Source organism: Corvus hawaiiensis, chromosome 5 (assembly GCF_020740725.1).
Source record: "Corvus hawaiiensis isolate bCorHaw1 chromosome 5, bCorHaw1.pri.cur, whole genome shotgun sequence".
Taxonomy (NCBI): Eukaryota; Metazoa; Chordata; class Aves; order Passeriformes; family Corvidae; genus Corvus; species Corvus hawaiiensis.
The window spans coordinates 41,719,901-41,747,222 of record NC_063217.1 but is presented as its reverse complement, the minus strand read 5'-3'; the positions used below and the strand labels follow the sequence as shown (position 1 = coordinate 41,747,222).

Sequence of the window (27,322 nt, the reverse complement as noted above, 5' to 3'; positions counted from 1 at the left end):
GCAGATTACGAAGAATCAGCAGTATCTATACACTTGCACAGGTCCAAGGGAAGACAGTTGTGAGCACAATTAGCCCACCTTCATGAAGTACTGGAACATTTTAGAACTGTGGCCAGATGCTACAGTGTGATAGATGGTGACACTATCCATTGTAATGAATGTAACAAATATCAGATACATCTGGTCTTTAAAACTGGTCTTGCCATGTCCTTGTAATGTTCAGTCTATTTCTTTATTACCCACTTTCAACTTCATTGCAATATTTATTTACTAGACGTATTTAGTTTCTTCCTCTGTATTCTCTGTCCCCTCAGCCTCTTCCTCCCAATTGCCTGTAAAAACTCTTCTCTGTTCCTCAGCTACCCCTGCATCACTTTCCTTTACACCCACTAATTTACCAGTCTCTACATCATCAAAGTCAGATTTTTTTTTCTCCTAGTCTGTATCAGGAAATGAAACTTGTTCTCTCCTAAAAGACTGAGAGATTTCAGTCTGTTCTGCTGTTTGTTTAGGTTCTTCCTCACATGGTAAAAAGGAGTAAGAAACCCTTCCTCCACTCTCCCTCCATTTGGAGTGAGCAGAAGCTTTTCTGCAACAAAATCGTTGGTCAATATGCTGAGCAAACCTGTATTTATCAAGGTCATGTAAGAGCAAGAAGTAAAAGAAATGGTGCCATATGTATCAAAATAGATCTGTGAAACAGGAACAAAAATATGGTAACTGCAACTACTTTTGCAGCTGATACTACACAGAGGTAATAGAAGAATGAGAAAGTGATTGACAACATAGTCTTTAAAAGGTTTACACTAGCCTGGGAGAGAAATGAAGCAGATCCTTTGAAGGAAACAGTGAAGAATCGCTTAAGAAGTTAGGAGGAGAACCACTGAGGACAGAGTAACATAAACCGAGAGAACAAGATTTTGAAAGAGAAATGTAACTGTGTTGTAGTACTACAGACTGTGAAGACGATGTTCTCTCATTCCTGCACGTGGTAAAGACTAAAAACCTTGGAAGAAGGTTTAAAAGGTCTACAGTGGAGAGAGAAACTCCACATAGCAAGTGCATCTGAGCCTTCATGATGCTCACATGATGGCTGTAGTTGGAGAGACATATGTGACTAAAGGGAGTTTTGTATGTTTGGATGTTTAAAATAGGAGAGACAAATTTGAGCTCAAGCTGGGAGGAGGAAGAGTCATGTGAGCAGAAGAGGTGAAACAGCAAGAGCATGAAGAGGTGAAAAGGAAGAGATGAAACAAGACAAAACCACTAAGGCAAGTAGAGAGATTCGATGTGGTCAGATGTGTTTGTGTGTAAGATCATATGAGGGGAACGTGAGAGGAAAACAAGAAGTGGGGAAGGAAAAGATGCTCTTTTATCAGTAACGCCCAAAATCAGAGGCTCTGCTCCCAGCTCTGGCAGTAGTGCATGGCATGACCACTCAGAGAATGGGTTTAATGCCTACTATCCATAGAATGTTGATAACACAAATTTCTCAAAGGGCCCTGAAGTTTGTTGAAAACAGGTACAGTATAAGCATTAAACTCTTGCATTTTTATGCAATAAAACAAAGAAAACAATAGAATTCAAATGAAGTATTCCCCACTATCCTGCTTAAGTAACTATTTCAACAGAGTTAGAAACCAATGAGAAATACCCAGATGATCTCAGTCTTGAAAGCACTGGGCACCTTAAATAATTTCTGAATATCTCCACTTTAACCTTGGCTGACAGAGGTCCCAATTATACCCGCAAATGACCCTAAGAAAAAGACAAAAACTATTTTGTATGATGAACCAGGTAAAATGTCAGCTTTTCTGAGAGTGTACATAAAGCATCCGTTTAAAACCTGTCAGGAAAAAGGACACATTAGAAACTATTCAGACATTTCATGTGTTATTTCACATTTGAAATATACTGGCTAAAATGCGCCATAAGAGAGTCTTTGAGGAAACAATACATAGTAATCAGTTTAGCTACTGTGAACATTGATTTTATTCATAACTTTTCCCCCCTTGGGTAGGAGCTAAAAGGACCAACTGTGAGGACACATGGTTGACAGTGATGTTCTACACGTACTTGTTATGAATTCATTAGGTACAGAAAAAAAAAGCCTGTGATACATTTGCCTAAATCTCTATCATTCTGAAACATTTCTAAATTTAAATTTCTATGTACATATTTTTTACTGGCTCTTTATCTAAATAATTTTAACACTTAGAAACTAAACATATATCTTTTCTCATTAATGTTGTTTCTGAATAACCATATATAGCTCTGTCTCAAAACCAGCAAACTGGGTGGAGGTCACCATGGGGGTATCAGTAAGAAGTTGTAGTTTTGTGATTCCACAGAAAAGGTGGAAAAGGAATGTGAAAGTAGTCAGCAAGAATGTAGCCCTTTCCCTGAAGAGGCATCAGCAGGAGATGGAGGGGGATAAGGCTGCCAGGACAGCAGTTAAGGGACATCATACTCTTCTCTGTCTGGCCTGCAGGGAAGGAAAGTCCAAAATGGAATCTGTGCCTCTTAGGCTGGGACAGCAGCAAGTCCAGGAATGAGAAAAGTCAGCCACATACATCCTCTACCCTCATCACAGGGTCTGCCAATAATGTCTGCCTGCAAGTATGAGGCCATTCTTCTGAGCTCAAGATATGCAGGTATTTGGTGAGGTTAATGATAATCCTGTCTAAAGAAAAATTTAAATAGTTTGTTTATTATCTCCTATGTTATATTACATACTGTATGTATATAATCCATACCAAAATGGACCTGATTCTTATTTGGGACTTACTCTAACACAGATAATGCTCTTTAGGTAGGACTAATTGGTTTCAGTGTGGTATCAAAGGCCTCATAATGGTAATAATCTTATGAAAAATCTCAGACCAAAGAAATTATCTACTATCCTTTAACCACTGTATAGATCCTACTGCTATAACTATGGGCACTATGCATAACTGGCTGCACACATTGTGCATGTCTCTTTCTACATGCTGTTCATATAGAAACGCATTTCACCAGTGGTGGGCTATTTCTGCCCAGTAAATTACATTACTGTCTTAAAAACTAAACAGCATGAAAGTAAGAGTAAAAAAAATTCCAGCAGCCAAATGCTGTTTTGATTGTATTAAAAAGTAGAGAAAAAAAATTAGGCAAAACAAAAAGAGTGAAAGGGAGGGACATGAAAGGTGTCTAAGCTATAAAATGAAAACATAAATGAAGTAAAACATACTGACAAGTGAGGTGAAAAACTGAAGATGTTCCAGCAGAAAAGTTCTTGTAGAAAACCTCACCATTTCTGGCTACTTCTGCTATGATGTTAGCTACTTTTGCTGTGCAGGAAGATTGTGGCATCAACAGACTCGCGAACACCTGAAGAACTCCACTTTTCTGGATTTTTTCACTTGTCTCCGTATCTGAAAAACACATCACACAAAAATGACTAGTGCATCAAATTATTTTGGGGAAGAACAGAATAAAAAGAAGAAGGGAAGTCTTCTCAAAAGTAATTATGAAAGTCATTATTTCCCATATAAGAAGACAGGTGTTATTTCAGTAACAATACTTATTTTATCTGATATACTCATAGAATACTTTGCCATTTCGAATCAATTGATCTTTATAAGGTGACTGCTATATAAGTATATACAGATAAATACTCATGCTTACATGGGGAAAATACTGGAGAGACTGGTAGAAAGACAAAAGGTCATAAACTGATATGCAGCAGATGAAGGTATTATATAAAAGTCAAGGAATGACACTGCGAAGAGATGTATTACTGGAAATGTTCAAGGAATGATGGGGGAAGTCCTTACAGTTTAGGGTACAGCTTAATGCAGTGTAGGAATCAGAAACTGGAGAAGAGGGAGAGCTAAGATGATCCTAGTTCTAGACTTCTCTTGCACTCACTTAAATATCTTCTGTTACTCAGTAGTTTCAGTATAGCCTCAGTAGAAGTGAAAGGGAAAAACACTGAGTTTCCTGTAGCAGGTATCAAAGATTCGTGACAAAAGCTCTCCCACTTCTGTACGTAATAAGAGGAATTGTGCAGCTGCTCCCTGACAGGGCCCCACCTAACATTGCTGGCCAACAGCTCTGTAACAAACTGAAAACCAACATTGGTTCAACTGCAGTTAAAGACAAGGTACTAGATGCCATGACATATTTTCTAATGCTTTAGAAATGGCTTGAGTGAATATTAGTGTGACATACTAATAGTACGACTAGATGGCAGCTATCATTTTAGAAAGCAGCATGACTCCTTAAGCCATTTATAAGGGAAGTTATTTGCATTCTTCAGAGTTTACTGTGAGATGCTCCAATTGATGACTTTTGCAAAGCAGAACAAATCCATCTGAACGCACTTTGCAACCACTCTTTGGCTGTGCTTCACTTGTGAATTGGTAACGACATACCACACCCTCTCTCCTCTTCCTCCTCCCTTTCCTTACTCTCAGGGCTGCAACTGAACTCCCGGCTGCCTCTGGGAGTGGGAGAGATCCACTCAAGCTGCCCCTGAACAGAAGCCAGCACAAGCCCGGCAGATGTGACTCACATTGGTTTTGTGGCTCACACACAGTATGTACATGCTTCAGTGTCTCAGAGTCCGTTATGTCTACATGACAGAAAACAGACTAAAAAGTGAGAACTTCAAGTCTGGATTGCAGTTATGGCTCCCATTTCTGTATATAATTCCAATTTGGGATGTTTGGGTAGGACCACTCAGCTGCAATATGTTGGTGATGACATCTGATTACAAACAGATTTGGTATCAATAAAGATTAACTTTAACATCTCATGCATAATATAAATGCTAATTATTATTAACTGTTTGCAATCTAGTTAACTGGAATTTTTAAAATACACTGAAAAAACCTCTCAAAAGATATAATGCAAAGGAGCTTATGGATCATTTGGAAGCTTTTATAAACTGACATATAGCATGTACTTAGCAGCAATATTTTCCAATGGATATAGGCACACAAAATGAAAGTTTGAATTTAGAGAAAATCATAGCAGGACTAAAGACTGGTCCAGATATCTTAGATATCTATTAAGGAAGAGCCTCTCTCACCTTTAAGTTCAAAACTCAAAGTACAGAATTCAAAATGCAAAATATGGGTATGTGTGAACCTGTATTAGTAGGCAGGAGACATAAATGCATTTTCTCCTGTCACACTGCTGAGATATACAGTATCCAGTTGTATTTTTTTGGTCTGTAGTTTGATGGACTCATTACTGCGCAAAGCATAAATTACATAAGTACAACTAAATATATCCTGCAAGAAGTGGGAAAATAAAATTAAGTGCTTCTCTGGGCAAGTTGTGTGCAGCAGATACACCCTGATTGATTTTATTAAGAAAAGCAACTGAGCGCCAATGAAAGCATAGCCCTAACAGACCTCTCAGAAATTGGGAAATCAGCTGGGATCACGCAGATGGAAACTGACCAATGACTTGTTCTTACTCTGAAGCAGTAGAGGAGGCACACCTGCACATATTCATCCTTTGAAACCGACATCCTAATGTTTCTTGTTAGCCAGCTGGGTATCAATGTCAAACTTTTGCTAGTCATAAAAGAGGGAAGAGTAATTCATTTAACCAGCAGTGAGTGTAGAACACCCCTGCTTCTACTCTACCCTGGGTGAGCGCTCAAGCATCATTATTTGGGGAAAAGCACATTACTCTGGCATGAGGCAGAAGAATTACTATCAGCCCACAGCGCTCTCTGAGGCATTTTTGCCAGGAATTGCCTTAGGTGTAAAAAATGCCACAGGGTGCTTCAGCTTGTCTACTCCAAGTCTAAGTAAGCACTGCTCTTCCTCTGCAGAACACATACAATTTACACTTGGTGTAATACACAAATTAATTCAGTTTCAAAATAGATGACAGCATGACACAAAATCTTTGCAAGTAGTTTATAGTAGATCCTCCATATAAAGCATCCTAAGAGAATGTGCCAGGAAAATTACTCTTCCATCCTCATGCACATTACTCTATTTTGTATCTGCAAAATAAATACATTTTTTTTCCAGGGATTCTGTGTTCATCATATTAAAGTTCTAATAAAGAAGGTGGGAAAAAAAAAATGTACTGTAATATACAAATTAATTTCTTAAGTCACATATAATTAGCAGATATTTTTGTTATAGGAAACCAATCTTTCTGGAGTTTTGAAATGCTTAAACAGGGAAGGGTATTGTTAAATATAGCATTTTTGCTCAGTATTTTTTATATTCTTTCAAAGGAGGAAGGCAAATGATGCACAGGGCTGCCCTGCGAAGTCCAGAGGAAGATCTTCAACCACTCTTCACCTGTCTGCAGAGTCAACTGTACGCTCAGTTCAGGTACTAAGTGTTAAAATGCATGTCTGTAGATGAGAATACCAAGGTGGAGGTCTTGAGGATGATTTCAGCACAGCTATAGATATATAAGCATTGCTTATAGTGCCTAAATGGGACAATTGTTTCACTTGCAAGACACAAGCAGTCCAGTGTGTGACTCTCCTTTGTGCTCAGCTTCATATAATATGTGTCCTGTATAAATACCTAAAACATACAGGGACATAGGAACAGAAATGCAGGGAAGTGTGTGTCGTGTTATTCTTTGGAGTGGGCAATAGATTGTCAGGTTTATGTAGCAGTACTTTCACTATGATTGTAAAAATCATCAGTTGTTTTTGATTCTGCAGAACCTGAGAGACTGGGAGACCACACACATCAGTGCTGCCGAAGTGCTGGTACCCCTACCACTGCCTGGCTCTAGGAGAAATAATGTAGAGTTTGCTGAGAGTTAGAAACTGCTAGTGGCTTCAGCATAGGCAACTCTCAACTCCTGCCTTTATTTGTTCTCTTCAGAGGCTGGAAAAAGCCCACCTGGCTTCCTGTCTCTCTGTGTGTTTGCACTAAAGAGGTATTATTTATTAAGGATATCAATCTTCTGCATGCTGGTTTCATTCTGGGCTTCCTTGTAAATTATTAAGAGGCTAAATTATTTTGAAAACTTAATTTCAGTTGTCATCTTTTAAATTGCTATATCAATTGTAGTTGGAGCATGTAAACCCAAAAAATTTCTCCAGGAACAAGAAAGACCTAGGCAAATCTCTACCACATATTCTCCTCCTGTGCTTTCTATACTGGCCAAAAAGGAAATCACAGACAATATTCCTTTAGCAGAATGGCACCCCCTTTAAATCTATTAAATTTGTGTCTGAAAGAAACCTAGCAATCTAGATAGCCTGACATTAGGGTGCCATATCTGAAAATCCTTTTGCTATCTGTGATTTCAAATACTTTCTTTCAAAGCCTGATTTTCAGTCTGCTTACACCAGCCCACCCCTAGAGCTGTCCCCTGTCTTAAAGCAAAGAAGCTATAGGACTGTAACAATGCTGCATTAAAAACAGCCCTTTTGCACACAGTCTAATACAGCATCACTGGAGGGGAAAACCCTCTAAGGTTAAGCCTGCTGCTTTAGATGTCTCCTTGTATCACTAGATATCAAGACAAAGGTATGTCAGATCACATAGTGTCAAAATCTTATTAATGTCATAGCTGAGTGATTAAAATGTCAATATGCTTGCTTTTTGTGGTTTTTGCAGTGCCTGAAGTCAGAATAGTTAAGAGTGTGGGCAGGAAAATCTTTAATGCCACAGATCAGAGCTGGTGAGCTGAGCACCATGGCTATCAGACTGGTTAATTAAGTAGCAGAAATCATAGGAAAAAAATCGAATGTGTTTAGAATTAAATTCTACACTCTTTTCCCTCTCAGCTCTATTTCCTCTGAAATTTCACTTCCCTTTGTTCACTCTTTTCTCCTCTCTGTATTATTTTGTCCACCTTCGAATGAAAGAAAAGGCAGAAAGGGGGGAGGGAAAGGCAAGGCATATCTATCAGCAGTGCCTTGCTAGCAGAAGAAAGCTAGAGGCTCACCATTCCTACTCCCTATGAACAATGAGTTTAAGTTACACTATTATTAGTAACCCGACAGTAGTGGGGGCTAGCACTGCAATAATTCCCATGTTGTGGAGCTTCACATCACAGAATTATAAATAAACAGCTTTGTGAGGGTCCCGTTTATTAAGCAAACCATGTTTGCCATGTACTCTTTTGAAAAATGCATGTCTTTCCGGCTGCAAAGATGTTTTATAAACCTACTGAAACTACTGCAGAAAATTACCTTGCTTGATAATGTTCCTCCTACATGTACTCTCATCAGAAAGAGAAAGATGAACACATGAATAAATAATGATGAACCACATATATCATGAAAGGAAACTTCCATCTGCTCTTTCAGGAGGCAGAAGGGAAGAGAAGGAAGGGAACAAGGATATCTTTCGAACTAGCACATGCTCCTAACCACCACAATAAGAGGGTTCATGTGACCAAGCATAAGCACTGATGCTCTCTCCATATACAGCCTCCCTCATGAAACATTGTCCCTCTCTCTGCAGCCTCCTACTGTATTTTTCAAACCACAAAATGAAGATTTTAGTCTGGCTACAAAAGCACAAAAAGTGAGTTGTAAAAAACCTCAGAGAAACAAATTATATGCTCTCATGAAACAAAGAATGCACCACTGATAAGGATGTTTTGCTTAACAAACCTTAACCAAAGAGTCTGTTCTAATTATTAAGAGTTATTTTTACGTTTTTTACGGGGGGGGGGGGGGGGGGAAATGTCCTTTAATAATAATAATTTCTGGATAAAAATAACTGTATACATTTGATTTCTTTTTGGCATGCTCCTCCTCACACAAGGAAATCCCCAAAATCTGCTTGCTCACTTATCCTTCAAATTAGACACCTATGAGGCAAGGAGGGAGGATTCTTCCTTAGCTGTACAAATGTTTCCATCATGGTGTTTGCTCTGTTTTGTCTCTGTCAGCAGCTACAGGGCAACTTCAATTCCTACTTTTAATGGAGACACTACACAGATGTTTGTAATTAAAATCTCAGCTCTAACAAGGAAGGAAGGACAGATGGAGAAACAGATTTATCAATCAACTAGCTGCATGAGACTCGATGATTAAATTCTCCAAAAGCTACATCCAACGTATAAAAGTGAATTTCAGGATGAGATTCTACGCATTGGATAGCCTGTTGCAGGTACCAATAGAAGTAAAAAATACGTGACATCTTTGCCTTCAATGAAGAAAAATGCACACCAATACTTCCACGAATAGGTCACAGCACAAGGCAGCATATTAAAGTTAGGCAGCTTGGAACCCCTGAGTTCCTGAACTGGATCCGGTTCTGAGCCCTGGCACATAGCTGGTGGATTTATCCAAGCTGTTCCCCTGCTCCCCCTTTCTGACTCACCCTCTCCAGGATGTAACCACTTCAGTAGCAAGGTTGCTGAAAGAGTTTGATGTCAGTGCCTGAGCTGCCAAGTTTGTTGTTTGGCGTCTTAATACAAATGTCATACACTCACATCTTTGTGTTTTGTATTCAGCCATTCCGACATTTTCCCCTGCCTCCTCTCTTACTTGTACTGACTGAACTTAGTACAGGTCCCAGGGTGAAGGGTATTCTCAAGCTTTAGTTTTTCAAAATGTATAACAAATGTTAGTCCCATGGAGTAAAATCCTTTTTCCAAATTTGGTTTAGTTTATTAACATCAAATCAAATTTGAAAGCTGATAATTTTATATGCAGGAAATGGAAATGTTTCATGTTCCTTTTAAGCAATCTCTTAAGAGTGCTCTTAAGTGAGCTGAAATGCCTGCTGTGAAATTCCACCCTTTGCTTATTGAAAGAGTACATCTACACATAAAGGAATTCTTTAATCTACTGGTATTTTTAGTGAGCTTTGCTATCAGAGTAGCTTCAAGAAAACCTTATCTAAAAAAGATCACATTTTTAAGTTATAAGGGACTGGGGCAAAGCTAAGAATGAAACTGCAGACCTGAAATTGTGAATTACATGATCTCTAAATATAATCTTTTTGGTAAAAAGTAGGCGTTTTCCTTTGCATTTTTGAAATGCAATACAGAAGCAAAAGAAAAGGCCTGCCTTTTGAAAATGCAATACAGAGGCAATCTAAAAAAAAAGATGTGTCAATTCTATTATCTGGAATTGCTATTCACTGATGCCTTCCGCAAAGAAAAAAAATGTAATAGTTAATATTTATTTGACACATTGTGTATTCAGTGAATAGCACTTGGAATTTAACACTTGGATAAACATGTAACTATCTGGCACTAACTAAATACATCACTATTAAGGGGAATTTATGCAAAATATAATCCCACTAAGCAGCAGTGATTACCATTCAGTATCATTAGGGTAACCCAGTTTACTGGGAAATAGTCCAACAAAAAGCAGTCACCTTGATTTAGTATAGTTATACTATAATAATATATTATATACAGCACTTAATGAAGAAACATTTCTGGATGATGTGTGTACAATATCATGACAAGGCAACAGCCCATGAGCCAAGATGCAAAAAACATCCTTCTTCAGCAAAAAGAAGGAACACTTTATAACACAGTATTTGAGCCAAAACTCCCTCTTAAAAAATATTCATCAGGATCCCCAAAGTTTAGCAGGCCATTTGACTAGAAATCTTTGCAGGTAAGCTTAATGGCCTGCGATGGGCTTGACTGACTGAACTGGCCCAACTCAGTTTGAACCCCTGGCTCTTTTACAAGAGATGATCTGTGTCAGAAGCAGACTAGAGATTCTTGCTGGTCTGAAATGGGGGGTTTTGGTTTGACTGCTTCCTAGCAGCCACTCAGGTACCTGCATTTAGCTTGTTCTTTTTTCTGTCAAAAATTTTATCTTTATATCTGTTTCTCCCTTCTGCTATTTCTCTCCTTCCTCTAAAATAAAAATCTTACATTCCACTGTGTTCCTTGTTACTCATCTGCTTAGTTTTATTTCTTCCTTTTTCATTTCTACTCCCTCTCCCTCCCTCGGTTCGAATAGATATTAAATGCATTATGCCCACTCCACTGAAGTCCAAAGATGCTGAATCAAGATTTAGTAGTAGCTAAACAGACACTAGTTCATATCTCCAATATGTAAAGAAAACAAGTCCTACAAGGTACTGCGGGTAGCTTAGTGCTACTCTTAATATTTTTGTAGTCTCCAAGCCAAATCAGGAATAATAATAAAGTCCTAAAATCTTTGTCATAGGCTAAGGACACCATCTTCCTAAAGAATACTTTAATCTCAGCAGAGAGCCATAAATTTCAGTAGACAGTTAGCAATGATACTGTTTCGTTTTTATCTTATTGGAGGAGGATGTTCTAGCTTTCATCTGCATATTACCTTTTCATGGATAATGCCATAAATATCTGTTGCTTGTTTGAATGTCCAGGCTGAGACACTTACATGTCAGGACTAACATGCAGGCCCATGTCTGCTGGGTCTGAGTATACATCCATGGGTGGCCCCCTTCTCCTTCCAAGATCACAGGTGGGAGACATCTAACAGGGTATGCTGGAGAGCACACCCGAGGAGGATCAAAAATCCTCCTGGAAGAAAGACTGCTGCTAAGAAGAAAGGGTGATGCTAAAGATCAAAGAGGAATAAGAAAGCAAGGAAATGCTATTTGTCAGTGAACTTAATTCTACTAGTTACCAGTTGTTTTAATAGGCCACTAATCCAATTAGTACCATTGCCTACTCCATTGGTTGTGCTAAGCTCTCTTGATGTGCTTATGCACTGCCTTGTGTTGTCACAGCTTATGATTGTAAAGTGTGTTAAAGCTGCAGGGATGCTGAAAGCTCTTTTTTTATTTATATGAAACAAGTGTGGCTAGAAGTTAGAGGGTCAGAATAGGGCCTGTAGACAGTTACTGTTTTAAGCTTTAATACTATGCAAGCATTCACATTCAGGAAAGCATTGTTTGTTGGCCACAATCTGCATGAAATGACAGTCGCATCATTTTACTCTTATTCTGCTCAAAGAGTTTCTCCAAAACAGAGAAGGGTTAGTGTGCTGATGTTTAGGAATATTTTTGCTTGAGCAAGCTCTGAAATGTGGAGCTTTTTCTCCGTGCTCCATTCCATGAAAGGGAATGGAGAAAGCTTAAGATGTCTAGCCAATGGGAAAAAATGAAGTGATTTCAGTTGTTTGTGCCTTAGAATAACTCTGCTATGACAAAAGGTCCTACAACTTAATTTTTTCTATGTTTGGGGCAGAAGGATAGATATTTTCATGCTAAGTGTGAGAGGGCTGTGGAAACAAAAGACGAAATGAACACTTCTTAATCCTCTGTGTACTAAAGAGGTACAAGGCTTCACTGAAATCAGATGGCACTTAGTGTTACCAGTTAAGCAGACAGCTGCCTACCTGATGCTGCAATCAATAAATAGGAGTACGAACACTATCAAGAATGTCCAAAAACTAAATAGATAAAAATAGGCAAAGCTCAATTTTTCTGCTACAAATCAAAGGCACTAATAGGCTCAATAATACATTTTAAAATTTCAGGGTTTTTTTTAGTTGAGCTCTGAATTAAAGCATTATAAATGTCTAAATTCTCCATGATTTTTCTGCTCCAGTAGAGGAACTGTTCCATCTTCTATGGCCAGTAAAGATCAGGAAAAGGAACATCAAGTATAAGAAGCACGAGTACTAACTAAATTCAACAACATATGGAAGCCACGGCTATGAAGAACAGAATAAAATTAATTTCCAACTCAAATATAACCTCTGTGTAAACATATGGTTGTGAGAACTGGAAACCCACCAAAATAATTAAAGAGAGAAACTAGATGCCTGTGAAAACAGGTGCCTACCAAAGATTCAGGGCATTCAAAGAAAAGTTTCACCACTGAGGAAGGAATGTGAGAAATCTGCTGTCCCTGCAGATATCCAAGATTTTCTTAAGCACTCCAGATGCTATTACATGCTCCTCTGGGGTGCCATCAGATACATTTCAGAAAACCCACTGGTGACTTTCAAGAGAAAAACTGAACAAGAAGCTTTAGGTAGGGGGGATGAGCCCATGGTCCTTACACCGTAATGCTGGAAGAGCAGGAAGTGATGGCAAAGGCTTACTACAAGTTGCTCAAGGAATTTGTAACAATGTTATTTTCTCTCATACAACACAGCCAGTATATGTATTCTAAACAAAGAATGGCTCCAGCATACAGCCAAAATACCTTCTGGGGAAAAGCAAAATACTATTAAGAAACTGTGTGCATTATGGGAAGAAAAACGACATGCTAAAGTAGCCTTTGAATAATGCTGAGATCTCCAGTTTCAAGCATGAATTTAAGATTTTCATGTGTCATGTGATGGTTCTTTGAGTAACCAGGTATCAGCAAAGCTCAACAAGCAGGAAACAGGGCATCTTAGCCAGCCACATCTTTAAGGTAAGGTGCATTATTTCAAATCTTTCCAATGTTTCTAAATCCTTTTCAAAACTGGGACCTTGCCCTCTTGCTTAAGCTTTTCTTTATTGCTGTGATTTTGCTTAACCATTTTTACACACAAACATGTAAACTCATTCTTAGTTTCCTAAAAAGTATATGTAAAAAAATACTTCAAATGCATGTGCCAGCCTTTGCACTTCAACTACATGTCAGACATTTTCAGAGCCAGGTGCTGAAATCTGGGATTAGTGGGCATTTTCAGCCTCTTACACTGAGTACAGCAGAGCCAAAAATACCATTCTGATTTTTCAGATTTCTCATTTATCAAAACTGGGTTATTTATGTCTGCTATAACTTCTTGTATCTGAAACACAGCATGTCTGCACTAGCAGTAACTTTTTGTTGTTGTTAGTGCAATAATTATGTCCCAGAGAGCCTGCTGTTTAAAAGAAAACCTCTATTTCCTTTTTGCTTTCTTTCTCTCTGGCAGTCCTTTCTTGTGGACCTCTACCTGGGGATCCTAGGATACGTGCACTTTTTTGATAAGCATAGTATTTATGAAATGGCTCTTAACAGGTATAAATTCATGTACGCTGATTGAAAATGGTGGCCAATATGTTTTCTCTTGTAATTCCTTATACAAGACAATTAACCAATTATTCCCAATATCAAATAGTAGTACATACCCATATTTTTCTTTGGGTGCAAGATACAAAATAAAGCAATTATACTTCAGAATATGCTTCATTCCAGAAATGTAAGCATAAGATCTTTCAAATTACTTCTCTTCAGTACGTGTCTTACTCATTCTTTTGAGCAGGTTTGTGCCTTTTCTGACTGTTATGATCATTCTACACTCCTTCCAGTCTGCTTCCAGATCAGCAAAATTCTTTCTAGACAATAACACAGCAATCCATGTCTGTACAGAATTAATCCAGATTCTATGGAGCAGACAATGGAGTAACTTGTTTTAATGCATAGTTGTTAAAAGAAAATGCATGCAATACATGACTTTCACCTCTTCATTGAATCTGGTTTTTGCTGCTAATAATGCTTATGGATCATGTACCCCAGCCTTTCCTTAAAAATCTGAACTATGCGAAGTTTAGCAGATGGTAAGCGCTTGCAGGTGGAGAGAGATCACGTATTTGTGTTTTTCTTTCAGAAGCAAGGTGGACAGCATCTCAGCTTATGTGAATGAGGTAGATCCACAGAGGTGAAAGGAGATCTTACACTACCTGTGAATCACAACTAATGTTACTGCAACCGTACGGCTCCAAAGTCCCCAGATATTCCAGTCAACTTCACTGGGAATGCTGAGGGAACTCCACACAAGATGAGGTATGTCATTATTCTAAAGCATTTCTAATGCATGTTTATGTCTTATTCTTCTGTCATTGTTGTCTCTTTCATCTTAACCTCCTCAGTTTTCTCTAGTGCCACAAGCTAGACCATATATGACTGGCCTCAGACAGAAGTGCTGTTGACAGACAAGAACTAAAATATCTGCATAAATAGGAATATTTATTGGAAATAAATAGGAATATATATTGGAAATATACATTTCCAAACAATGCCTCCTAAGGAAACCATCTGTGCAGGATTTTCAGATGATTTTTCAGACCCAGATCTCAGATGTGGAGAGCTATGCAATTTTCTCCTAGACAAACTGTAGTTAAAACAATTTGAATTTGGCTTGCCAAATATTTGCCAGCAGTTATCACACTCAGCTGAATATTTGCCTCACCCTCCTGTAGTATAGCATATGTGTGTGCATGCACCTTAATTTGACTGGTGTGACAAATGGCAGAATAGCTCCTAAAGTCAGGCAGGAGGTATCATGTTCCAGGGCATTACACCTGTCTAGGATTATCAACAGATCAGCTTTGAGAAGGAGAGTGAAAACCAAAAGAAAACACAGCAGGTTGCATAGAAAGAAACAAAAAGTTACAATATCCATCATAACTTTGTCATCTCTTTCTATACCGCAGAAAATATGAGAAGAAAGTAATGTTTTAACATAATGAAGATTTAAAGGATTGTATGCAGAGTAAATGGAACTGTAATTTTCACTGTATTCTTAGAGACTAGAGAATTTAACTGACATTTCTGCAGCAGCCACAAGCCTATGTTGCATGCAGATAGCAATTAAAAACAGCGTAATGGTCACTGAAACATTCATGTGTACATGCAGTATGCAAAACTGAAGCTGTCCTTTGCTGAAAATCTCAGTTTGTTGTAGTAACATGGGGTTTAACTACTGATTTTGGCTGGCAGTAGATGGGAGTGGGTTGCATTCGCATATTAGTAATGTACTAAATTTTATATAAGATAAAATAATATTTTTATCTTAATGCAGTGAATAAAACTTTAACTTCTGTGATTTACAATACTACCATGAACTCCCAACAAAATCACAGCGTTATAAAATTCTCTTAAAATATTCCTTGCATGGCTTTTTTTCTCTCACATTAATATGATGATTTACTGAGCTATAATCTAAATGTATACTTCCTTAATCATACACATGGAAATATGCTAAAAGAGAGCACAAAAATTATTTGCAAAATATTATTTAAATTATCTCTACATTACAATTAACAGGTACTTTAATATAAACAATTTTTTCATTTCTAATTATTCTTGTATAATTATTTATACACAGACACAAAGGTACAGTGTATCTCATAACGAGGTATCATGAATATGGTAATATACCCTGTAACTAAAAATCAATCAGTCAAATCCATATTAAGATGTTAACTGGATGGATGAGAGCTATGAAAAGGTGTTTAGAAAGCTGCTTCTGTATCTATTTGTTGAATCAATCTATTATATGCAATTTACCTCAGTTTCTGAAGTCTTTTGAATGTACTGCTATTCTCATAAAATTATCTCAAGCCAGAAGTCTGTTCCCCAGATCATCAGACAACCTTGAGAACTAAATCCTGGTGTCCAAAGAAACGTGGCAAAACTTAGGTATGGAAGTGTCCAGTTCCCTTGAAACAGAATTGATATTCTAGTTCCTAAATTACCAGCAAACTGTTTAAAAAACCTGTCCTATCTGATCCATCTAATTTTCAGTGCATTATTTTAGTTGCCCTCAATCTTGGGCAAATGTAAATATGTGCAGATATATATCATGCAGCAGCTCAGCAGGGCTATATCCATGTTACTGACTTAGACACAAAGATCATGGGAAACTGTGGAGAGAATAAATTTTCTAGAACTACCCCAAAGACAGAGGTCAAAATCCTAATAATCTGTTTATCTGATATGGCAGCTACAAATCTAGAAAAGAAAAGATTTTGGAAGGAAGAGCAAAGCCCTAGACTGAGACAGAAGAGAGTCATCTGGTTGCACAGAAGCATCAGTAAGTTTGATGTTGTGCTGGTTTGTTACATCAGTAAAATTATTTTGCATCTGCCAGACTTCTTCTGTGACACAGCTGTGTCACCTTCATAGGCAAAAATAGCAAACTCTGCTATTTACACAAGTAAGTTGCCACTTTTCATACGATCTTTTTAGTACTTATTGTTTAAGCATTAGACTTAAAAGTAGTGGAAATAAATCCAATTGGAGGTTGGATTAAAGTATTGGATATACCTTATAAATAAATCCATAATAAAAATGACTCAGCATCTTCAAGAAATGGTTTATCTAAACCTCAAAGATTTTATTACGTTCTGGCTGATATAGCCTTCTAAAATAATGAGAATTAAAACCAGACTACTACTAAAGTAGACACTGTTATAATTCATTTTTGACTTGATCTGGATGGTGCTTATACTCAGTTGTGAAAAACCTCATGAAGTATTTTAGACCAACTAATCCAAAAGACTTTGATTTGTAGAGTACCATCATGTGAAATAAAACCAAGACCTAGTAATAGTATGTACTAGTGTATTGCTATTTCCAAAGAACTAACTCTTCTTTTAAATAAATAATTTTTAATCATGGCTTGTACCTATCCTGAGAAGTTTTTCAACCTGAAACTGTACACATTTTTCTTCTGGCATGATCTGAAGCACTAAGAAAGTTAAACTCAGAAAAGTCTTATAAACTGTCATCTTCATTTACCTTATCTTTCTGTCTACTGGGAGTGGGGACAAGCATTCTAAAGTTTGCGGTGAAAATGACATCTTGTTCCATTCTGATATTATTTTCACCATAATATATATCAAACTTGGACCATCTTTGGATATCCAGCCTAGTTCTGCTAACTGAAACTCCTGGAATTAAGAAATCTGTGATCAGAAGTGTGAGGAGAAATACATTACAAATGGGAAACTATGCTCTTTCAACCAGAATTAGCAAGCAGCTCCCTTATTGTTCCCTCCATCTTGTCAAGCTTATTTCTCCATCCGTGTTCCTTTTTTCTTGAATAATCAATTCAAAAAATAATTGTGCTACTTCATCTTGGAAAAAGGAACGGACCACAGCTGTTCCAAATATTCAGGTATTTACCTGTCATTGTGTTTGTTGCTACTAGAATGTTACAGACATATGGGTTAAAAACCCACAAAACTCAAGAGAGCCAATCTAGCAGCCTACTGCTTGAGTCAGTCTTTCTACCACATTTTAATTCGCTGATCTCATATGATTTAAAATTTGAAAGGTCCATACAACTTACTGTTTTGTGCCAGAGCTTGAAGCAGACAGTCCAAGCATCCCTCCAAGCTATCTGCTGTGCTGTCAGTGGATGTTATCTTCAGCTTTTTCAGGGCTTCACTTAAATTATCTGCTTGACAAAAGAAAAAAGAAAAAAAGAAATCAGTGTCCTCATCAATTGGGTAACAACACTATAATCTTGAATGTAAATAGTTGGTATACAGTAAACAGTTCCTGTATCAATGAAGAAGACATGTATGGTCTGTGTACTGAGGATACAAAAAGCCAGGAGTAAAAGCTTATTATTTTAATTATTATATTAAATTTCAAATTTATATATACATTTATCATTTTGCATCTGAGAACAGGATATCACAGCAGTTGCTTTATGAAATGTCACTGAACAGCAATTTATCCATCAGTATTTTCTCAGCCTTGCTGGTACAGAAAACCAGCAGCCATTTCTTTGCTTCTCCCCTTGTGCGTGGGAATAAAATAGAACGGAAATAAGCATATCTTAATCTTCTTCATCAACAGAGGCAAAGTGATTGAAAATGCCAATTTCTGCATGCTGTGTAGGCTTCCATCTTGACTATTCACAGATGCCTAGTGCTAAGCTTACAGCCTTTTAAGAATTATGCCATTTTCCACCACAATGTTGCAAGCATCATTCTTAATATGAATTGTGTTAACTCTTTAAATTCAACTGAACCATAAAAACAGATGGCATCTTCTTGAAATAAGAAAGTTCCGTTGTGGATTTCAGGTAGTTAACTCTTCCCTCTTTAAAAAAAACCCACCACCACCCAAATGCAAATGACACTACATCATTCTCAAAAGACACCTATCTTCCCAGTAAAGGCTGGGGTAGTATGATCGTGACCATTTTGAGGATTCTATCTACTCAAGAGCAAGGTTTAAGTGCTGGCAGCTGCCGCCTGAGCCTCTGGTAAGCCCACTGATGACTAACCTCACTCTGAATGGACTATTCTTCTAAAAATGAGTGCTGATTCAGTTTCCATGCCAACTCTGACAGTAAGGAGAAAGTGTTACTCAAAACAAATAATGTTAAGTAGTGTCTCACTGTCTTTTATTCCCAGTGGCTGATCGAAGAGCCTTGACGCAAGCCCAACACAGCCATAGGTGGAGTTTCTTTCCAGTGCATCACTGGTATCTTCTGAGCCTGACTGGCAGCCAGTGCTGCCTTAGAGCTTCACACCAGCGTAGGAAGCCTCCTTCATAGGTGAGCTGGCACCTGCTGTGCTTTGCCTCCTCCTCACTTGCCTACATATGGGATGGTGCAAAGGAAAGGGGTGGAGACACAACAGGCATCTCATGAAGAGGGCAGAATCTCACTCCTGGAGCTGCTTTGCTTCTCAGCCAAAGCTGTGGCTTTTGTTCCACCTCCAGTTTTTATTAGCATATGCTTTTGTAGTTCAATATCCCATAGAGATAAAGGTAAGATACTTAATTTTGAAGTGCTCAGTATTTATATATGAAATTGATTATATGTCTCTATGACGAGGCAGTTATTTTGTCTATTCAGTGATTAACATGTTCTTAGCAAAACTACTATAGCCAGGAGTGTCAGTAGTCCTAAATGCAGACAGCCAGCAGCATGCTGGCAACTCTGCAAAAGCCTTTTGGGCAACCGCACTTGGTTGTGGCTCCTCGAAATCTTAAAAAGCTTCCTCCCTACTACCTCCTCACTATGCTGAACTGCCACCTTCTGGAACAAGCTATCAGGGAAAAAAACCCTAAATTTTATTCCCCTTCATACATTACTCTCTAGCAGGGTTACTGCAGCACTTTTTTTCAATCACATTTAGCCTACATAAAGTTGAACATGCACTGCAAAGTCTCATTGCTTAAAAACATTATTCAGGAGGTAGCAGTGTCAATTGTCACAGGTGTAGGGTACTCAGTGATCAGCCCCAGTACTACAATTAACATTGTGCATTCCACCTCCTCTTATCCCTTCTTCACCTGCCTCCTTCTCATATTCTTCTCTTCAATTTTCTGCTAATACAGCACTAATTCTCTTCCCTCCTTACAGGCATCTCATCTCCTTGTATATTCACACACTTAACTTTGAAGCTATAGCAACACTTACAGTAAGAAGACTCAATCTACTATATATATAAAAAGCAAGGGTTCCTATAATCTGGAGAAAAAGAAAATGCAAAGATAAGAAATTCACTGTCACACCAGATTTTGCAGACTGTGAACTGAGGCTATTGTCAGAGAGCACACCCAGACTTTATTTCTCTCTTACATCCATCTTCTACTTCACTTGTGCTCAATAAACCCCAAGATCCCACTTATTTCATTCTTCTGAGCAGAGATGAGTGCTTTATATCAAATACTTGTTACTTCTTTCACCCCATGCCACATCAGAACCTGCAATAGTGTTAGGAAAGTCACCCCAGTCTATTTTCCTACCTCTTCTTTCTGTTCAGTGCCATGGGAAGTTTTCCTTGGGAAACTCCACTATTCTAATACTACACAATTACAGATGATATGCAAAATTATGCATGTTGGGCAAAATTGTTCAAATGTGACTATCCAAATATTTCATTCCCTAGGACAAACAGCTCAATTTTTCATGGTACCAAGCATGTGCACATCCCACTGACATACACGGACATTTAACTGCAACTTTAGACACACTTCAACTATCAGTGGGCACTTGTGGCAATGGTACATATGTGGCCATACTACTTTTAAAGTATCTTATGAAACTATGTTGCACCGTGTGCCAAATTGCCATTCCACTAGGTATACTTGGGTGCTGTGAGTATTTTTAAAATAACATAACAGTAGAGATTAATTTAGAAACCATATGCATAAAATGTGCTTTGAAAATAAATTACAATAATCGTTGATTTTCTAATAAGCCTACAACTCTAAACTTCTTGCAGCTTGATACTTAATCAAACTGTGCTAAAGAAGAAAACAAAATAGGAATACTGTAGAAACAACAGATCTCTTGACACAATGTCAGAAGGCCAAGAGCACAGAGGGAAGAAACCATCCTTCAAGAAAGAACTTATTTGCTCACTTTGGTTTTTTCTGTCCTAGTCCATCTCCTTTCTAAACTGACTTAATACCTTGAAAGAGACAGTTACTTTTGAAACCCAAGAATCTTGGACATGTGCAAACACATCTTCAGCAGATTCAGAGGTTTGGTTATCTTTTTAATCTTTTTTTCTTTCTCATCCTGAAAAGAACAAACCCTTATAGCCCGAGATGACATTGACAGGGATATTCAGAGAGAAGTGCTGTAGTGTTTCAGAGGGCTCTCACCATATAATCACACAAGGCTTCCCGACTCCTGCTGTTTCACAGTTGTCCTAAACCCATCATTTAGGGAAGAAGCTGCAAACGCTTCTCTTCCAACTACAAAACTCCCTGTTGTTTTCTTGTGATCATCTCCTGCTTACTTTTGTGTGTCTTCCTCTCCATCTATAGAGGCTGTTTCCAGGCTTGCTGCTGCACAGGCTAATCAGATTCTCGGCAATAAAACCCCATCGAATAAAAGCAATATAAGGAATTTTTTTGGCGGAGTATCCGAGAAACATGAATAGGTACATTTTGTCAACATGCAAGTCATGTGAAAGCTCACACTACTTAGGAAGATCTAAGGGGGCAAGATTACGATGGTAGAGGTAAAAATTGGCTAGTAATGTCCCTGTGGTACAGCTGATCAACAACGTGGTATCATGTGTGTTTGTGAGGCATCAAGTCTGAAGTTCAACAAAAGTATCAACTATTTTGTTGATGACCCTAAGCAGGGAGTCTCTCATACTTACATCTGGCTTACCATATTGCTTTCAGAAAAATTAGTTATTTTATCCGGACAAAAAGCTCTGAATCCCACAGACCTTGATCCTATAGATCCTAATGTTACAAACTGGTAAGTTAGGAAGTAGAGTCTGCCAAGAGCTGTCACACCTGTCTGGCCCCTTCCACCTACGGTTGCATTTTATTTTCACCAATAACTACTCCTGCACAAACACTCATAAAAATGAGGCAGTTTAAATACTTTGATTGCCCACATTGCTTTTTGGTAGCACAGTATTACTACTATCTCTTGCAGCCTTTTGCTATCTCTCGTGCAGGCATTTTTATGGAGAAAATTAGTCAGAAACTAACATTAGTGAATGTTTTAATACTCCATTTCATTTCACTGTACTCTTTTTCTGAGAGCTTTTCTGTGACTCATTCCTATTTGCAGTCACTGATTTGTTTTATACAGAAGAACTGTTCTTTCATCTAGTAAAAATCTGGTAGTTGATCAGGGCCACAGAAGTGGTGGTTAAACTGCAAAAAGTTTGACAAGGTACCCAACAGTCTTTCTAGTAATGCAGCTTCTGAGGGTAAGAACCAACTCGCCAATTTTGCTCTAAGTCCACAGCATCTTCACCCAAATCACAGGAAAAGCCCTATTTCCAAGAGTGATGTTAATAAAATATTTAGAATGTCTTAGCTGAGTACTTAGACGGTCAGCTTTTGTCTAGACTGTTTTTCATATAACATTTTTTCCAGTATAGATATTTTCTCTACAAAATTAAGACTTTGAACATATCATTAACATTGACTGTATCTTTTGACTGACACTTTGTAGACTGTTGTTATTAAAGAGTCCATTACATTATACATGCAACTTAACAGATAAGGAATTCAAAATTAATAGATAATGGAATGAGACATACTGAAACATGCTGATCAGATAAAAAAAGAAGTTTGAGCAGTCCTGCTATTGCCGGGATGGTGGCTGTATTAACATCTGACCATTTGGAGTCTGTTCTACTGCCTTTCAGGAAACAATGAGATGTCAAACTGAGCAGAAGGAATGGTGCCATTTTATGGGTCTCCTTGTGTTATAATAGCATAAATGTCTTGAAAATATAAGTGCATACATGCACATGGGCTAGACTGCAGAAACCACTTAATTTTCTTGTAAAGACTTGAACTTACTAGAATTTCAGTCCCAACTAACCTATAGGGGCAACCCACCCCAGGTTCACCACAGTTGTTTTTGACAAAAAGTGTATTCTGAGGTGATATTATATGAGAATCTGACACAAAGATCAGACACATAAACCACTTGGGTGAGATTTATATATTTGGCCTGAATTACTTTTTGCAGCAGAAAGCCCAGCAGGCTGGTGACATCTGTAGCACAACTTTGGTCTTTAATGACCCCAGATGCTACTTCCCCAAAGAAAACAGAAGACTGGCACAAAATTATGAGAGCCCTTTAGCTTCCAGGATATTGAACAAGCTGGCAAAAATGTACAGGTCCCTTCTGAACCTATATAAACTGAGACACTTCCTCTTGGATAATTTTTCAGAAGATACCTACTCCCATACAAATGTTCACATTGACATGCAAAATACTCCAAATACAGAGTTTGAGGACAGAAGAATCTTGTTCTCACATTTAGCCCATTGCAAAGAAATACTCCATCCCCTCCTGTCTTTGTAGCAGCTGCCCTCAAGTGCTCCCAAGTGTACAATGTTTTCTGTCAAACCACCCAAACCCATCATTAGAGACAACTATTTGCTCCTAGCCCATCCAGGAAATTTTTAAACCTGGCATCTAATCAGGAGGTACCTATATGCTGTCAGAGGGCAGCAACGAAGAATTAGTTTTTGATTAGTAATGTCAGAAGACCTGGTACAGGCAGACAAGATCAACATCTTAATCAGGAAATAACTTTTTTGAAAAATAAAAGAGGCCTGTTTCAGTCCTACCATGTTCACTGAGGTGGGTTAACGCTTTTTTCCCAACAAATTTTCTAGTTCCAGGGATATAATGATGGATCATTAACTGCAGGGCTCCTTCTGCAACCTGTTTTTTACGTAGGTACATTTGCTCTACTTTTCTAGCATAGTAACTAATTTTAATGAGAGTGTCTATTTTTGACAGCAGTTCAGCTGCTTCATTCTTAAACACTTTCTGAATCTTAGATATAGGCCATCTGGTCTTAGAGACTTGTTACTCTTTCATTTATCCACTTGCTTCTGCATCTGCTCTTCTGACATGGGACTTCATTTTTATTACCTGAAAGTACTGACACACAATGACTCACTGCCACCTGAGCACTAAACTACCTAATTAGTTTTGGTAATTATCAGGTCAGCCTATACACACAAACAGCTACTTAGTCAATCCGTATTGAAAATCAGGATAGAAACCTAAACAAAGGGGCATCAGCCAGCAGTTGGTACACTTGGAATCTCTTGCCAATGCAGAATTTTCTGTTTGCTTTTTATTCCCCCCCGGAGGACATTTGATATCTTTGAAACTAATTTCATGTATTATTTTTACTGTAGTCTCAGACAAGCAGTAGATTCTAATATAAAAAATATATTTACACTATGGCAAGGTACATGGATCTGTAGCTGTTGCTATTGGCTTCTGCTCGTTAATGATCCTCTATTACTTAAATCATGACTTGCAAAGGCTGGACTGTAAGAATGACATTTCAGAAGATTTTGCAGAACCTTGGAAGATTTTTTTCTCTTTCCTAGGAAAACGTGGTACAGATTTAGGTATCTTTATATTTCATAATTAAACACTGCAGATCTGGAATTATCTTAAGTTCTAAAGAAACCAATCAAAATTCAGTGAAATCAACATAACTTTACTGCTTAAAAAAAAGTCCTAGAAGATTTTGCTTAAAATCAGTCCTAGAAGAATTAAACAGATTTTTTTCATTTAATAGAAAATGCTTGATAAAGGGAATCTGTAGTGGATCAATTTCATTTAAAAAAATCACCTAATGATAGAAAAAGGAATAATTTCAAATAATTAGGCTCTCAGTTTATGGAAAGACCTTTTCTGGTACTCCATTACTAGCAGTAGTTGGAAAAACCATCAAGATGGCTACCAATTTGTAAAGAATTACAACTTAACTGACAAGATTGTATTTGCACATTGTATTTTTGTATAGCTTTTTTCCTCCAGGTGCCTGATCTTCACTGAGTCATATTACCAAAATGGTTTTAAACAACACACAGAGTTCCAGAATTAAATCAACCCACATATATTTCACCATGTAAAATATTTACCATACAATACAGTGCATGCCAGGATGTACACATGAAGAATACTGTTTCATCCAAGGGACACCTCTCTCTGTCAGGACAAATGTTCTGTCAAAGAACAGCTGAATGTCTTCTCATATCCTCCTTCTTGGCAAGTGGTTCTCCTTTTATTTACCAGATACTACGAAAAAATGCAGGATTGCTTCCTTTCCCACTGGCAATTATAAAGTTACTATCATTACATTATGTCATCATGCTTCAAAGATATGAATGTGCTTGCTTTCAGAAGGCATTTATAAAGTACAAGGAAAGGAATGCACTGTGTAAGTGAATGGGAGAACTGAAAATTTAGGGTTAAAAGTATCTGCGTGGGAAGTGGGGTTTCCAACATGAGATTTTCAGGTTCCAGAATTACTGCACACTCTGGATTCTCTAGGAGTCTTCAGATGCAGGTAGAGATTACACTCAGCACTTCTATAAAGCAGACCACAACACACCATGGGCAGGTATTGGGAAAGCGTCAGGTATCACATGGGGCAGAAGGGAATCCAGTTCTTCATGGGAACACTCATCCATAAATGCTTCTCTATACGTGCCCACCCCGCTTAGTTTATGACACGGGTTCAAAGTACTGCAACATAAAAGGCAAGAGAAGGTCTCCTCTACCAGATTATTCTGGATTACTGCCCGCCCTATGCACAGAATGAAAAAAATTTAGTGGAGGAAAAACAACACGACCAAAATGACTACTGTTACTTCAGACAATAGCTCAAACCTGTTTCTTGTTCATGCTAAAACAAAAACTCTTCAAGCAAATTAAAATGGACAGCCTAAAGTAGACACTTGGAATAGAATATAGCTCTTTCTGAAGAGTCAGTAAATGACTGAAACAGGATCTAGGAAAAAAAGGAGTAACCTTAATACAAATCAAATCTATCATTCCCTACAATGCTCTATTACATATAACCACCATATGGAGCAGTACAGAAGAGACAAGCTGCATGTCTGCATGTGTCTATGCATGCACACACACGCAGCTAGCAGGACTTGCATCTCTCTACCGGCTCTTTTTTGATTTATTTTAGGTGGTTTATTATGTTCTTTTGTCTTCTTTTCCTTTTTTGCTCTTCCAGATAATTTCTGCCTGAAGCGCTTTTAATCTAGTAAGAGTCACTTTGTCAAGCCAACACAGCAAGAACAGAGAACAGGTGCTAGAAAACAAACAGAAGAAAATCAAACTACACAAAACAGTACAGTCTAGAAACAGCACATTTAAAACTAAATGTATCAAGCTTTTTCAGCTTCATCTTTTCTTTGAGATCATCTTTGCTTATACTACTGTGTCTAACCTTTTCTGACTGTATCTACTCTAAAAGTCTTGATCCTAATGTGACTCAAGTTAGCTGACTAAAAATGCCAATCTAGACATTACACAAACAAATAAGAGGAAAACACCTTCCTAAAGAGCTTTTTAATTTTTAAAAAAATTATTTCCCTTACTATATTAGAACACTGATTTCTTTTGTTGCATAATGTAACAAGGCTGCCAATTCTCTGCACTTTTTCCAAGTTCTATACAAAATATGGCTTATTAAGCAACAAAATAACCCATAGGTAATGCCAGAAGTTAGTCTGAGCGGACATTTGTAGGATATTACAATGTGGGACAACAATTTATACTTGAAGTATACATTCCAAATCAATCTAACAAGCTTACTTACTCTACTGTTAGCTTTTTGGATAAACAAGTTAAAATTACTTTTTCTTCTTACTAAGCCTAAAAATAAAAACAAATACATAAATAAATAAATTAAAATCAGGCAATACAAAGGTGAGAATACAAAGTTCCAGGACTGAGAAAAATTCTCTTTGAGTTCAACAAGCTCTGGTTCTAGTCTTTGGCCTACCCTCTGCAAGAGAGTGCATATCAACTGTACGAGTACACAGTGCAATATCTGTCATAACTATACCTATGATACCAGCTTGAGTTACTGAACAAATACAGGATTTGATTCTGTATAAAGCCCTCAGGCACATCTTTCACCAGCAATAGTGAAAATTTTGTCTGGGTAAGATACCCAGGCTCAAAATTGGTACTGCTAGCTCTAATTGTATGTCACATCAGTGTTCTTCTGTCAGATGTTATGAAATACTGATCTCTGACTACACAGCACTCTTCTAGCTATCATGAGTTCCCTGAAAACCTTAAATATGGAAACACACACCTGAAAGGAATAGGGTGAACCATGAGACCACAGAATGTTACAGATTTTGTTTCTTTTCTTTTAAGCTGTCTGGTTTGAAGGTCACAGAATCATGGGCTCATTAA

The 27,322-nt window shown here is 37.7% G+C and overlaps 1 protein-coding gene and 1 long non-coding RNA gene across 7 annotated transcripts in view; one reads left to right on the top strand and one right to left on the bottom strand.

The window, feature by feature from the left end:
* RAP1GDS1 (Rap1 GTPase-GDP dissociation stimulator 1) overlaps window positions 1-27,322 on the bottom strand; it is a 90,696-nt gene that overhangs the window by 40,662 nt on the left and 22,712 nt on the right. For 2 of the 6 annotated variants that reach the window (XM_048304540.1, XM_048304543.1), the window contains exons 1-3: window positions 18,280-18,310; window positions 17,960-18,067; window positions 3,291-3,413 (exon numbers count right to left, since the gene is read on the bottom strand). In XM_048304540.1, coding sequence (XP_048160497.1) covers window positions 3,291-3,413; window positions 17,960-18,067; window positions 18,280-18,295 — 247 coding nt within the window. In that variant the 5' untranslated portion in view covers window positions 18,296-18,310. Of the gene's footprint in view, window positions 1-3,229; window positions 3,414-17,959; window positions 18,068-18,279; window positions 18,311-27,322 lie in introns of those variants that run through there. The other 4 variants (XM_048304541.1, XM_048304542.1, XM_048304544.1 and 1 more) reach the window with 4 other exon arrangements.
* On the top strand, window positions 12,584-16,831 carry LOC125326370. Its single transcript, XR_007203788.1, has 3 exons — window positions 12,584-13,326; window positions 14,492-14,667; window positions 16,610-16,831. It is a non-coding gene; the product is annotated as an uncharacterized LOC125326370 (long non-coding RNA).